This window comes from Polypterus senegalus, chromosome 3 (genome assembly GCF_016835505.1).
Source record: "Polypterus senegalus isolate Bchr_013 chromosome 3, ASM1683550v1, whole genome shotgun sequence".
Classification (NCBI taxonomy): Eukaryota; Metazoa; Chordata; class Cladistia; order Polypteriformes; family Polypteridae; genus Polypterus; species Polypterus senegalus.
The window spans coordinates 235,324,916-235,339,729 of NC_053156.1; the positions used below are offsets into that span (position 1 = coordinate 235,324,916).

At 38.6% G+C, this 14,814-nt stretch overlaps 1 protein-coding gene across 2 annotated transcripts in view; it reads right to left on the reverse strand.

The window, feature by feature from the left end:
* Positions 1–14,814, reverse strand: part of LOC120525996 (kinesin-like protein KIF3C) — a 162,201-nt gene that overhangs the window by 13,938 nt on the left and 133,449 nt on the right. For both annotated transcript variants that reach the window (XM_039748794.1, XM_039748793.1), the window contains one exon: positions 1,252–1,360. In XM_039748794.1, the coding sequence (XP_039604728.1) occupies positions 1,252–1,360 (109 nt within the window). The remainder of the gene's footprint in view (positions 1–1,251; positions 1,361–14,814) is intronic.

Sequence of the window (14,814 nt, forward strand, 5' to 3'; positions counted from 1 at the left end):
ATGACCAGAGGCGAGGATCAGAATACAAACTGACTGGTAAATCAGAAGCCTTCACCCCTACCTCCCTCACTGCCATACTCTCCATATGCTATGGGTACAGAGACTCTGGGAAGTCTTAGAGTGAGTTTAGTCTTAGTGTCCAAATAGACAAAAGCATGCAGCCCCTGACACTGAAAGCCATTTCAGGGATTTGCTACAGACATATCATTGATACATGCAGAGTGATCATCAAATCTTTCTTCTCCCTTCACTGACAAGAAAAATTAATGCATCATTCAATGTTCAGCCAAATTGATTTTTTGGTATTTTACACATAACTCTTGTCTACTTTCCTTTGTTAGTATGTTCCCATTTTTTCAATGTATTTTCCAACACGTTTTCTCCCACCCTTGAACACAACTCAAAATGGCCTCATGTGAGGGTAAGTGTGGTGTGCTTTAAGTGTTCCATCTGATGCTTAAATTTAAATCATATTTACTGATGCTTTTTGGTTATTTCTATTGATTTTGCTTATGTTTCATTAATTGTGTACTGTGTCATTAACTGCAAGTCTATTCTTTGTGCTGTGTAGGTGATACCCCAAGATACGGGACCATGCTGTTGTCACTACTATTTTGCTAGTTTTGTGAAAAATATTCCCATTTATAAAGATTACTTTTGTGAACAGTCTCTTTGAGTCACAGGTTTTTATGATTTTCTTTCCTCTGAGGAACATCCAAGATATTTTATAAGCTGAAGGGATTTTGGCCTTTAAATGGCAATTTCTCCAGGCCATAGCCTCAAGCAGTAGTGTGGGGTCTGGATAGGGTTTGATTGAGGCTATTTTGAACAGGCTAGTGGAAGTCCATGCCTGTTCTGGTGGCTGACTTTTCACTAGGATTCTGACTTCAATTCGTAACACACCTATGATGTATTTCTGCATTGGATCTATTGCTGCCTGTATAGGCTTTTACTTCCCACAATGCCAAACACTTGAACTGTCAGTCTGAAAATATGCAAACAGATGAATCAGGAGCCAACAACATTGCTGCAGGCTAACTTTGAATAAAACAAGTGCTGATATTACAGACCTTTATCTTAACAGGGATATTTTTAAACACATACAGTGTTTTGATTTTAAAATTAGATTTGTGTTAGTTACTATTTAATTGGATGTTTTTCTTTTCTTTAACGTCTTCAGCATGTTTGACCTGCATTTTTGTTCCACGTTCTCATTTCTTTTAACATTGCTCTTATTCCCCATTCACTTACCCTGTATCGAGGATGAGCTCCCATTGCTATGGCAACCCGTGCATACTGACTGATTGGCCTCTTGTAGCCCACTGCAGAGGAAGGCCTCCTCTTCATTTGGTTGTTCCTGCTGATAAAAAAGAAAAAACAATGCCTTTGCTCAGAATTAACTCTTACTAATATGGTGTAATAAGCATTCACTAGCAACATTCTACACAGAGAATGACAGATTCACAAACATTTCGTTAAACAGCACATAATGCTATAGGAGTTCTAACAGTATTGTTAACATTTTTGTATTAAGAGAGAAATTAACAGAGACCGTGCATTATTACATGTAAATAAAAGCGTCAAAACAACAATGAAAATTACTAAATAATCTTACCAAGAAATAAAATATTCACTTAATTTACTAAACTTCCTACTTCAGTATATTGTTGTGAAGCCAATAGTTTGTCTCAGTAGCATTTACAACAAAGTAGGAACTAAACTTCCTAATAACATTGTAAAAATTACCAATAAAATAATTGGTTTGCATCAGGTCTCTGTCACTGTTACAGATGGCTTAGAAAGAAGGCCAACTCAGTTTTACAAGACAGTAGCCACCCGCTTTCTCCTACATTTCAGCTGACGCCATCAGGCTGCAGATTTAGTCTCCAGAGGGTAAACAGCAACAAAACTCTTTTATTCCTTTTTGAATTCTATTACTTGTAGAGATGCTGCTGAATTCTGAATTTTTACTTTTGTAATTTTAAAGGTTATTATTATTCTTTTTACTAGTCTTGAGTGTGCATAATTAAGATAACACTAGTTTTCAGTTGTATTTTGGCTCATTTTCTTGTAGCTATGTTAACAATGGCGTATGATTTTTGTACTTTCCTGCTGCAAACAAGTCTTCCTCAGGGATAATAAAGTCTACCTAACCTAACCAAAACTAATGGGATACACATTAACTGCTGGACACACTCACTTATTTATACAGTTTGCACACAGTTATACATTGCATTTCCAATGTAATGTGAAGGGAAATCAAAGATTTAATATTATAGTTTAGGTACTGCAAGAATGTGTCTATTACTCATTCACTCCTATACAATAAGACCTTACAAAAGGCTTCTTTTGGTTTTAATTGCACTTATAAAGCAAGAGTTCAGCCAACAAATTATTCATCAGAAGTGTGTCAAGATACGCTACTGGGGCTCCTTTATACCAACAGCAATACGTCTGCATAATGCCTGTCTGACTGAGAAAGTCTGAAGCGTGTTTTTTTAGTCAATATAGTGTGTGTTGAGACAATACTATGTAATATACTGTATATTTATTTATCTATTTGTATATGTATTTATTTCAAGTGCTTCTGTAATAACCCACATTTCCCGCTGAGGACAAATAACGTTCTATCAATCTATCTATGATCAACAGAAATATTTCTCACTTAACCCACTTCTGACAATTCCAAAGTGACGTTATTTAGTAGGGCACACTGCACAGAAGTATTAACAACTTTACTGATGCTTAGCAAGCCTTTTTAACACCAAAAGAAGCCTTGGTTAAATTCTTGTTATATAACAGGTACATGAGTAACATATATGTTTTTGCAGTACATATACTAAAGTATTGCCAAGGATTCTTTATTGGGCAAAAGATGGAAATATAGATGTCTTTATGACATTGTCCACAGAAAGCTGAAAATACCCTTCAATGTAAGTTATTCTGTCACACTGTTAATGTGTTTGCAATTTTTGAAAAGCAAAATAATATTCTCAGTAGCATGGTGGAATTGAGATTAGTGCTGCTGCTTGACATCTCCATTGGCTTCAATCCTAAATTCAGTCACTGGTTATGTGGAGCTTGCAGTTTCTCCATGTCTGTGTTGTTCTTTTCCAGTTGATCCCCTTTTCTTCCCACATCCCTAATATGCCTCCATCACATTAAATTAGTGACTGACTGTGGTAAGTGTGTGAATATGCCCTACAATGGACTAGCAATCCATGCATGTTTTGCTTCTACTTGTCCTTGATGTTGCCAGGATAGGCTCCAGCTGCCCATCCTGAATGCTTAACTGGACTGGAAAATGGATAGACAGATAAAATTTTTACATAATCAACTAAATGGTAAGGTTCAGAAAATATTATCAAGAGGTAAGCAGTTAAAATGCAAAACAAAATATTTATTTCTGCATACATTCACTAACAGACTTGTCAGGCACACCTAAATAGATCCAGAGCAGATATATACTTGCAGCTCTAAAACTGTCCACTGTCACCAAAGTTGATGTTACTACCAGGATGTGCATGAGTACTAAGGTCCAAAGGAACAGTACATCACTACTGACTACATAGCAAACAGAGCATAGTTTTAAGAAAAAACACCAGTAAATGTTACTCATGTAATGTGACTTTATATATGTGTATATGTTCTGCTGTCCACCCCTCTCCCTTTTGGTGTTAAGAGACGAGTTAACTGAGCTGCTCTAGTATTCAAATTGACGCTGTCACTGCCTGCTTGTGTTAGATGCAAGGAAACTACTTCTCATGTATTTATTCCTCCCTCCATGTCAATCCAACTTGAACTATATTGCTAAACACATCTTACTTGAGCTTCACGAAACCTTCCTCCTTCCTCTTCATAGCTCACACCACATATCATGCCATCCAGTGGTTTAAGTGAAACCATAAAGGAGGTACTACTCTGTGTTGTCGATATCTTGTTAACCCCTCATGATGCATTATAAATTGTAGTGTAACGGTCCCCCTTGGAGATGGGAGCACATTTATTTTAGTATATAACATCTAAGAGCAGGTGGCAGCATGCATGGTGTTGGGGGAAGGGGGGTATCACCACTAATCTGTAGAGTAGCATACACATACAAATACCCACAATCACTCTTGCTGTAATAATTAAGAGTTCTCAGTCCAACTACCTCTCCCCTCTTTGGGAAGTGGGAGGAATAGAACACCTGGTAGAATAACCTACATGTACACAGAGAGAACATACAAAAACTGAACACAACCAACCATCAGAATGAGCTTCAAAACCAGGTATAACAGCATCTGAGGCAGCAGCACAACCTGTAAAGCCACAGTTCTGCTTCATTTTTTCAGCAAAAACAGCAGACATGATTAAAAATGACAGTAACAGATGTAACAGATGTGTATGGAATTACACAGTCTGCTTCACTCACGCTTCTTTTATGTTATTATGTAGAATTCCTCTAGCCTTACTGAAAACTGATCTAATAAATATAACACCCAATGTTAAAGAAAAGGAATATATCAAAGCCTGTTTATTTGTCTGATATGAATAAAAGACTTTAAGCTAAAAACAAAAAGACTTAATGATTTTTCTACTGCTAAATGAATTTCCACTACATGTATAAGCTTCTTTTTCAATATAACAACATTTTCGAATGCTTAATTCAGTCCATCATTGCTTATACTGGGCCAGTATAGTACCATTTAACAAAGCACAAGTTTGGATATTGTCCTTTTTGGAACAGAACAGAAAACAGTGAAAATCTTAATCGTATGTTCAACCAAAATGCAGTGTGTCACCACTCTCTGGCACCATGAGAAATAACAATGTAACTCGTAATTAATAGAAAGCACAAATCAGCTTACCCAATAGCTTAATTTGGGTAATGACTTCATTATAATGACTTTACTTTGTATTAAGCAATTAATTACTTAATTAATGAAAACAGAAAATTGAAGCACAGTAAGCAGCCTTTTCCAGTTGCAGTTTCCACATTGAAACTTGCCTTATATTCCCTGTCAAATTAACATCATTGTCATTCCAGCCTGTCTTTTGGTGACCTTGTACCACTGTCCCATGATCATGCTGTCTTTTAGTCTACAACATCAGAACAGAAAAGATGCAATTCCATGCTGATATACAGTAAATATTTATTATCATGTGTACTTCAGTATATTGTGAATACTAAATGCCTTAAAGCAGGCAGACAATGGTATGTTACAAAGCTTATACAAATATTCCTAACAAATATATTATTGGCAAATGATTCCCAGATGAACATGATTATGGAGACGATTTTAGGCTTTGGAATTGGGAAGGAGGTGAGCCTTAAAACGTACTCCATCCAGGCTTGGCCTCTTCTTTTGTACCCAGTAATGCTGATTGAATTTGGGACTCAATACTATGTTTTCTTATTTTTACAGTGTAGCATGTGTGGAAATGCAAGACAGAGAAACCTTAAAAACATGAATTTTTTTAAGAATTGTTCTTGGAACCAGCGTTTTCTGTAATTATGCTGTCCATGGCACAAACCAGCTTTTGAGGTTATCAACTGTCATGACATATGCAGTGAGATCAAGCAAAGGAGCACTAAAACAGAGTTGGTGGACGCATCACAGCATGCAATGGTTTGATTAGGTTAAGAAATGTTTGCTTCTCTTATTAGCATTCTGTAAGTGTGGGCTGATTACAAGCGAATGTCTTTACTTGAATTGCCTCATCCACATTTTTATTGAATCCATCAATGCTGTTCTCTATATAGGAGTGTAAATGAGGGCTGAAACTTACTCTACATTCCATTTGAAGATCGTAATTTGCTTTACATGCCACGCAGCCAGGTGTTACGTGGGTGTCCCATTGTCCTGGTCCAGCCACTTGGGTCTGCAGTGCTTTCTGTGCAGTGCAGCTGTGTGAAGTTTTTTTTTTTTTTTACGGTGGCTGGAGTACCAATCTTGCCACCAACTCAATGATATAATAGTGTAACTAATACAAAAATAAAGTAACCACATACTGTATACAAAATCCAAAACTGAGAAAGATAGGTTCTAAAACCATGATTATAGCACCTATCTGCCTCTCAGATAGGACTTTGAATATGAATTTGACCAGGTGGCTGCCATTGTTGGTTAGGTTGCCAAGACCATTTTATAAATGGAGCACAAGAGAACTCTTAGACTTGAATTTAATAGTTGCCAAGAGCCTGGCTTGAAATGTGCTCTGGAGGTAGGCCCAATATGGAAACAAACGTGTCACATCTGTAAATAATTAGCAAGTGAATATTATGAATAAAGCCCAGGCATTAATGTGCTATTCAATTACCTTCAATGAGGCTTTAGCGGTTTCAATGATTTTTCAAAATGCTGTAGCTACATTTTTCATCTAAAAATATGCTTAATAGCTTTACAAATTACATTGTATGAAGTAAAAGCTTTAATGTGGTTCAGCTTTATTACCTTAACAATGTTAATTGTGTGGAATTTGCTTTGGTGGTGCTCATACAAATAAAACAATAGAACAACAGTAACCTTCACATCTTTAAATTACCCGTTTGACAAAAAACACACTTTGCTGTATTCATCCCATTAGTACAGAAGATTCACACATTCAAGATGTTATATTCATGCATTTACCAGCATGAGGGTTTATTCCTATTTTGAAATCTTATAGTCCTGGTCCTGTCTGAACCAAACCATTTATCAGATAGAAGAGAGTGAACAGACGGTAAGCGGGGTGTGAAGTGCCCACTGGAGATGTAAAGTGAATCCACCATAAGGATGTGCTGCCCTGCAGTGTACACTATCTTATTATCTGTTTCCTATCCCCTAAACCAAGAGGAAGCTCAAAACATTTTCAATAATGGACCTGCAGAAAATGGGAAATGTGTCCAGTGGCACTCTAAATATATTTAACTGTCTGAGAAAGAACAACCTGTGGTGAATTTCCTTTGTCATATTAAATGTGCTGATCTCCCATGTTACAAGTAATGGGAATGGTCGTGCCCTGGAGCTTCTCCATTAGCTAAACATCCAAATCACTGATGAAAACTGGAGAGCGTGTTCCTTTTCCTCTCTTAATGTAAAACACAAATTCTTTTATTTGTTGACATTTAATTCCAGATTATTTGGGCTACGCTATTTGACTAGCTGTGTTTTACCTTAATATGTAATTTGAGATACACAAGAGTGGCTTCATTACCAGAGAATCCTCATATAAAAGCATAACTGAGTAGTGATAGGTTGCTTCTCTAAGAGGGAACAGCACTAAGTGTGAAGGTCTTAGAGATGTTGTCCTTCAACTTCACCACCTGCCTTCTGTTGAATGTGCATTTACGTTTATGCTACTGCAGATACTGGAAGTATCTTTTGTTGGGCAAAGGCAGAAGTACAGTATACTGAAAGGTACTAAAGAGGAACCACATTTAAAAAACAATATTTTTTGTCCAATGAATACCTTTCATATCTAGTGCCCTTTAGATATTATTAGAGCCCAGGAAACTCTGGTTTATATAGATAACCCTAAATATGTAAGCAGGGTTGGCGCCTGCCTTACAGTCGATGCTGCTGGGACAGACTCTGGCCTCGACCCTGATTTCAATTAAGCAAGTTTCAGAAGATTATTTTACATTATATTATGCAAATCATTTACACATCTAGCCATTTTTCTATATTGTTATTCAATTTTCTTTTGTTTCCATGTGTTATTCATTTTTATTCATTTTTGTTTATATTTTTATTACTATTTTCATCATGTCACCATTTTGCCATTTTTTATTACTAGATTTCATGGGTTTCACTACATGTGGCTATATGGTTTCTATGGATATGATATATGTCCCATGTGACATAAGAAAATGTGGTGGCAATAACCAAACAGACTAGCACAGTGAAATGCCTGGTTAGTAAAACAGGAACAAGGGTACAATGGTAAGCCCATCTATTTCAATTACACCATGCATATAGATTTAGAGGTGCTGATCCTCATTCCTGAGCTTCATACTGTGCCATTACAATGCCTGCTGAAGTTCACAGCCCAATGAAGCCAACAGGACCATGGCATCTGCAAAACGTAAGGCCACCAAACTGGACCCCTTTCCCTTCCCTACCCTGGCTGCGTCTTGTAGTGTATTCTGTGAAAATTGTAAACAGGACAGGAGTCAAATCATAGCCCTGGCAGAGTCCCATACCCACTGGAAACAATGCTGATGTTTGACTAAGTATGCAGACATAGCCCTCACTGAGATTACACAGGGACTGAATAAACCTCATTAAGGGCCTCAGAACCCCATACTCTCCAGGCAACCCCCACAGAATCCTTCATGGAACATGGACATATGCATTCTCTAAGTCCACATAACACTTGTAGACTCATTGGGAGTACCCCCTGCCCCTTCCAGAATCCTTATGAGGATAAAGAGCTGGTCCACTGTTCCTTGGCCTACAATGCTCCCCTTGGATCTGAGGTTCCACGACTGGGTACAGTCTGCTTTCTAGTACCCTAGCCTAAGGTTTTCCAGGAAGGCTAAGGACTGTAATACCCCAAAAGATGGAGGACACCTTCCTGTCCCAGTTTTTAAAAATCGGGACCACCAAATCAGTCCTGTTGACCACTCAACATTGAACATTGAACAGTCATATCAGCCATGACTGCCCAACAATGTCCAGAGCCTTCAGCCTTTCTAGGTGGATCTCATCCATACCCTGGGCCTTGCCACTGCTCAGTTGTTTAACTACATCAGTGACATCCCTCAGGGAAATGGGCATTGATCCCCCACAGAGGGCATGTCCATCGGGTTCAGGAGCCTCTCAAAGTGTTCTTCCACTGCAAGACAACATCCTTGGTCTAGGTCTGCACTTCTCCACCCTTGCTGAGAACAGCCTGCTTTCCCTTTCTGAGTCACCTGATGTTGTGCCTGAACCTCTTTGATCCTTTCAAGGAAGTCGCTTTCCATGATCTCTTAGAACTCCTCCCACACCAGAGTTTTTGCTTTCCTGACCACCAAGGTCACTACCCTTTTGGCCAATCAGTACCTCTCTGCTGCTTCAGGAGTCCTTCGTGTTAACCATACACAGAAGGCCTCCTTTACTTCTCACCTCTGGTGTCCACCATTGGATCTTTGGGTTGCCTCCTTGAGAAGCACCTATGACCTTCAGGCCACAGCTCTTTGTAGCCACTTCCTCAATGGAAGCTTTGAACAAGGCCCATTCAGACTTAATGTCCCCAGCTTTCACCGGGATGCGAGAAAGTTCTTTCAGAGGTTGGAGTTGAAAGTGTTCTCATCAAGCATCTCCCCAGACGTTCATAGTCCTCCCTCACTACTCACTTGGGTTTTCCAAGTCTGTCCAGGTGCCTCCCACACCATCTGACTCAACTCACCACTAGGTGGTAATCAGTTGACAGCTCTGCCCCTCTCTTCACCTGAGTGTCCAGAACATACAGATGCAAATCTGATGATACTATTATAAAACTGATCGTAGATCTTTGGCCTAGGGTGCCACTTACTGTATGTACACTTAAGTATTTCTAAGCAACCTTATTTTTGAACATGGTGTTTGTTATGGACAAACTATGCCTAGCACAAAAGTCTAATAACAAAACACCACTCTGGTTTAGATCAGGGAGGCATTTTCTCCCAGTCATGCCTCTCCAAGTGTCCCCATCATTATCTGATTTCTCTGCAGTTGCCTCCTTTGTATCTGTGGACTGCTCTGGCTTAATGCCACATAATAAGGCATCTCTGACTACAGATGCCATTCAAAGATTGAAATCAGAGAGCATAGATGTGCTTTATCTCCCTCCCATTGCATACACACTCTGCTCTAAAATCTGTACTAACCCCTACTCTCTCTTCTGTTTCTTTTTCCGGTGTGTTTTTGGTGGTGGCGCAACTCAAAGCACCGTGATTTTCCAACAGTGATGGATTAAAAGCCAGAAGTCTGCATGACCATCATCATCAAGAGGGTCGTTGAGAACCCTAAATACAAAGAGGACTATTTCATTTATGTTAGGTAGAATGCCCAGAGGGGACTGGGCGGTCTTGTGGCCTGGAACCCCTGCAGATTTTATTTTTTTCTCCAGCAGTCTGGAGTTTTTTTGTTTTTTCTGTCCTCCCTGGCCATCGGACCTTGCTCTTTTTCTATGTTAACTAATGTCTTATTTTAATTTCTTATTTTGCGTTTTATTTTTCTTCATTATGTAAAGCACTTTTAGCTACTTTTTTGTATGAAAATGTGGCATATAAATAAATGTTGTTGTTGTAGTGATGTGGGATCATTTTCGCCTTGAGGTAGGACAATATATTTTTTATTTCAGGCATTGTAGAGCGCACTGCATTCACTATCGCAATAACCAGCTGCCATTCAAAATATTTGCATTTGGTGACACTTGTGCTCAAATAACCGTCAAATAAATGTTCTTTGTGTGCCTCTACTTCAAAGTTTTTGCTTTTTACCTTGTCACCATGGTCTCAATTTACAGTTATATCTGTTACATATATGTACAAAGTTGATTAGCATTGTCCCTACATGGTTGCTTTAGAGTGATAACCTGGATGGGGTTTGAGATGCACTCATGTACATACATGTACAAGATAATTGTGATTTATAAAGGTTAAATTGCATACAAATGTGTATACTTCATATTTTATAAATCATATTTTTGGTGTATCCATTTTGCTGTTTTTTCAGCATCCACGCAAAGGTTTATAAATGAGACTAAAAGAGTCCCAAATCCTGATTTGGTGACTATTTGACCCTGCATCAGCCTGAGTTGGACCAAGCTAATTAAAGTTTAGATTCAAGATTTGACAAAGAGACATGCAGTTACTACCATGAGGAATGTGCTTCCTAACCCTTCAGCCTCTATACTTATTTGTGAAAAATAATGACAGCAGGAGTTAACTTGGTTGAATCATAAGTAAAACAGCAAAATATTTTCTCAAATATATTGTTTTTGTTTCTGTAGATGAAGTCTATGTATAGAATTAGTATGAAGAAAAGTGTGTTTGGCTGGAACTCTACTGCCTAGATTTTTTTTTTCTCTGGCTGTTGCAGCTGGTGATGGCCCTGTGGGCTGCTCTTGTTCCCCAGTATAATGGAACATTAGGATGAGACTAAGTAGAATTTGTGGTAAGACTTTTGTTTTATCAGATTGTGAAATGGAAGTCTGACTGTCAAGCATGAAAAGGCTCCTCAAGTTAGTTGAAGGAAGCAACAGCGTTTTTAGTTATATGAACTAAGAATATTGATGTAGAAGGTATAAACATTAGAAATTAATTTAATAATGTGTCGTTAGGAAAAAGAAGAAGCACTTGGGCCTTAAAATTAAGCATATAGTAGATACTAAAGAAGTTTTCCATCTTTTTAACCTGCTGCCTATAACAGAAGGGGTGAGTGTAGCATGACTGCGAGAGAGAGAGAGAGTGAGAGCTTGCTGCCAAATAAGAGACAATACACGCATAGTTCAAAGCCAAATAGGCTTTTGGTGCTGAAGAAGTTTTGCTTTAGCACTAAAGAGTTAAAGGTCTATTCTATAATCCAAAGGCCCTGAGTTTGAGTCTCTTAATGAGTACAAGCATCATCCAAAGGGGGCATCATCCTGAGTGAATTCATCAACTGAAACACAACAAAGTACTGAAATATAAAAATGAATGTTACTGAATGTTTTTAGAGATTAATTGAAAAATACAAGTCAATCTCTGATAAAATATTGGTTTCTTCTCTAATAGATCTGGATTCAGTAGCGGATTAAAATGACATATTGGACTGGGAAATGCATAATATGCTATGTTATGTTTTCTGGTTGTGCTTTCCTCCATCAGTTGTGTGGGACTTACCCTGGTGAACCAGACACTTTAGTGTGCAATGCTATACTTGAATTGAACATTGCACATCACTAGATATGCAGTACATCATCATAAACTCTGCATGCTTCACCATTAGTTGAGTGTAACGCAGGTGCATAGATGTCCTTTCTTATCTGAGTATGACTAATTATGACTTGATTTGACAGGGATTGTAGACATGCAAATTATAGAGAAGCAGACAACTAAACTAGAGTGGGCAAGACTCAAAGCACTGGCTAATTCAAATTTAATGATTTTGATAAATTTTCTGAATTGCAAATATTATTTGATACACTGTAATAACAGCAGTAATTACTTCAACTTACTATTGGTACGTCAGTATGTAATTTGAACAAGTTCATGGCTTGTTATCTTCCTGTGCAGAAACATACACTTAGAGTGAGTATTACTTTATTCATAAACAAATTGCTATGATCAAAGTGCTGTCTGTAAACAGGCTTCGGTTTGTGATATAATAGATAATGGTTACAAATGTTACAATTTGACTTGATAAAGCTAACAAATAATGAGATACATCTATTTAGAACAACAAAAATGCGTGATATATTGTAAACTTAAAAATGTGTATTTCTGCTTATATTCACTAAGTATGTGGCAGAGCATCACTGTTGCCTTACAATGAAGAGACCAGGGTTTGGGTCCAGGAAGAAAAAGATGATGATCAAAATACCTTTATATACTGAAAAATAAGCATTTTTGAACAAAATAATATTCTTCTGTAGCCAATTTTAAAAAGTTGGACTAATACAGGTCAGGTTAGGGAGCATGCACTTGTATAGTGAGTTGCCGCACCCACCACATGACAAAACAGTTTTGGATCCTGGTTGGCAACCCCCCCAGGCAGACATGCAGTCCAGTCCCACCCTCTGGAAACAACCCTCTATCTGTCGCAGCCAGGTGTTACATGGGTGTCTCCTTGGCGTGGTCCAACCACTCAGGTCATCGACAATGAGGATCCTACGAGCCGGATCATGGCGGTAGTGCCGTAACTGACGCTTCCTCACAATGCAGGTAATGTGCTTCATTCGGGACTCCATAACAACCGTTCATTTGACACAAAGTCAAACCAGTGGTACCCAAAGATTCTCTGAAGAGAAACAGTACCGAAGAAGTCCAGTCTTTGTAACAGGTCATTGGATAGCGTCCATGTCTCTCAACTATATAGCAAAACAGGAAAGCACCAGGGCACCAAAGACTTGGACCTTCGTTCTTTTGCATAGGTATTGGAAGCGCCACACACCCCTTTCCAGCGACCTCATGACCCCCATGCTCTCCCAATCCTAATCTACTGACTTCATAGGAAGAGTCACCAGAGACATGAATGTCACTCCCGAGATAAGCAAGCCTTTTGACAAGGTCGACACTCTCAACAGACAGACACACTGCTGATGGCTGCACTCAGTCTCTTGAAAGCCCTGATCAGAGCCTCCATTGACTCCACAAAGATCACAGCATCTTCAGGAAAGTCAAGATCAGTGAAACTTTTGTCGATAGATGACTGGGGTGGCGACCCGGCCGGGACGCCCAGGAGGACCGGAGGAGGGCTTGCGCCTTCCCCAGACCATGTGGGGGTGACCACCCTGGTACCTTTGGGGGCTACGGGTGCAGAGCTTTGAAGCTCAATCCTGTAGGGGCCTATGGTCACCGCCAGGGGGCGCCCCTATGCCTTTGGAGCCCTGGACCTCAGCACTTCCACCACACCCGGAAGTGCTGGGTGGAAGAAGAGCAGGGACACCCTGGTGACTTGGGGACTGTGAGCACTGTAAATATGATTAATAAACGTGTTGTGGGTGACATGAACATGTCCTCCTGTCCGGGCCGGCTACCACACTTTCTTTGCCAACAGATGCCCCACAGCCACTGGAACCCATGACATTGCTCAACATGCAGTTCATGCAAGCATTGAACAGAGTAGAAGCAGAAACCACCCATGACGCACCCCAGAATTAACTGGGAAAAACAGAGGTTCTGCCTCCTTACTAAGTACAGAGTAATTAAAATCCCTTAAAAAGTAAAGGAAAAGCTAAGGTACCTTACTCATTGCGTTTCTATTTAATTTGAGCAAAATTTGACAAAACCCAAAAATTTTGTTGCAAACTGTTGCATTAATTTTTTTTTGTTTTTTTTACTTGAAACATTTGTTTTTAGAGTGTAGAATCCCATTACTACATCTACTGATTTGTGTTTTGTGAATTATTTCTACAGTATTTGTCATTTTTATATTAAAATTGCATTTTGGAACATTTTTATTATTGATTATTTTCACACTACTTGTTATTTGGTAGTTATACAATTGTATTATTATTTTCATGACTTTATTGTGGTGTAATTTTTTTCAGTGTTTATTTGTGTGGCGCTGCTGTTTCACACATAGTTTTCATGGATGCTGCTATGTTGTTTTTTTTTGTTAAATGAGAAGACAGAAACACAACATATGCTGTGATATCACTGCACTTCCATTATCAAAGATGACTGCAATAGCAATCACAAAAGTGTAGAGCTAAAATAAAGCAAATGCAAAAGCACTAGCTTAGTAATGATTTAGATAGGAACACTTTGGGTGAAGAACAAATTTTGGTAGTGAGATAAGGAACAAAACAGTAGGGAAAATAAACAAAGTACACAAAGGTTTAGTTTGGAAATGACTGCCCAACTATAACTCTCTTTTAATGTTTTGGCTTTAAAAGATGCAATGCTTCACCCGGTCTAAAACCCAGTCTATGCCTGTTTTAACTCAGATCCAATTAACACATATACTGTACTACCACTTTGCAGATCAAAAAACACCCCAATATTCAATTATCCTCAAAGGACCCTGACAAACAGAAGCTGCTACAAAAATAGCTGCAAGGAAAATAAACATTAGCTAGGCAAGACACCCTGGCTGAAACATGACAGTGTGATGTTGTAGCAGTCATGTTACAAAAGATGGCCGTGTGACTTTAAATCTTTTTAACTTTGTTGAAACA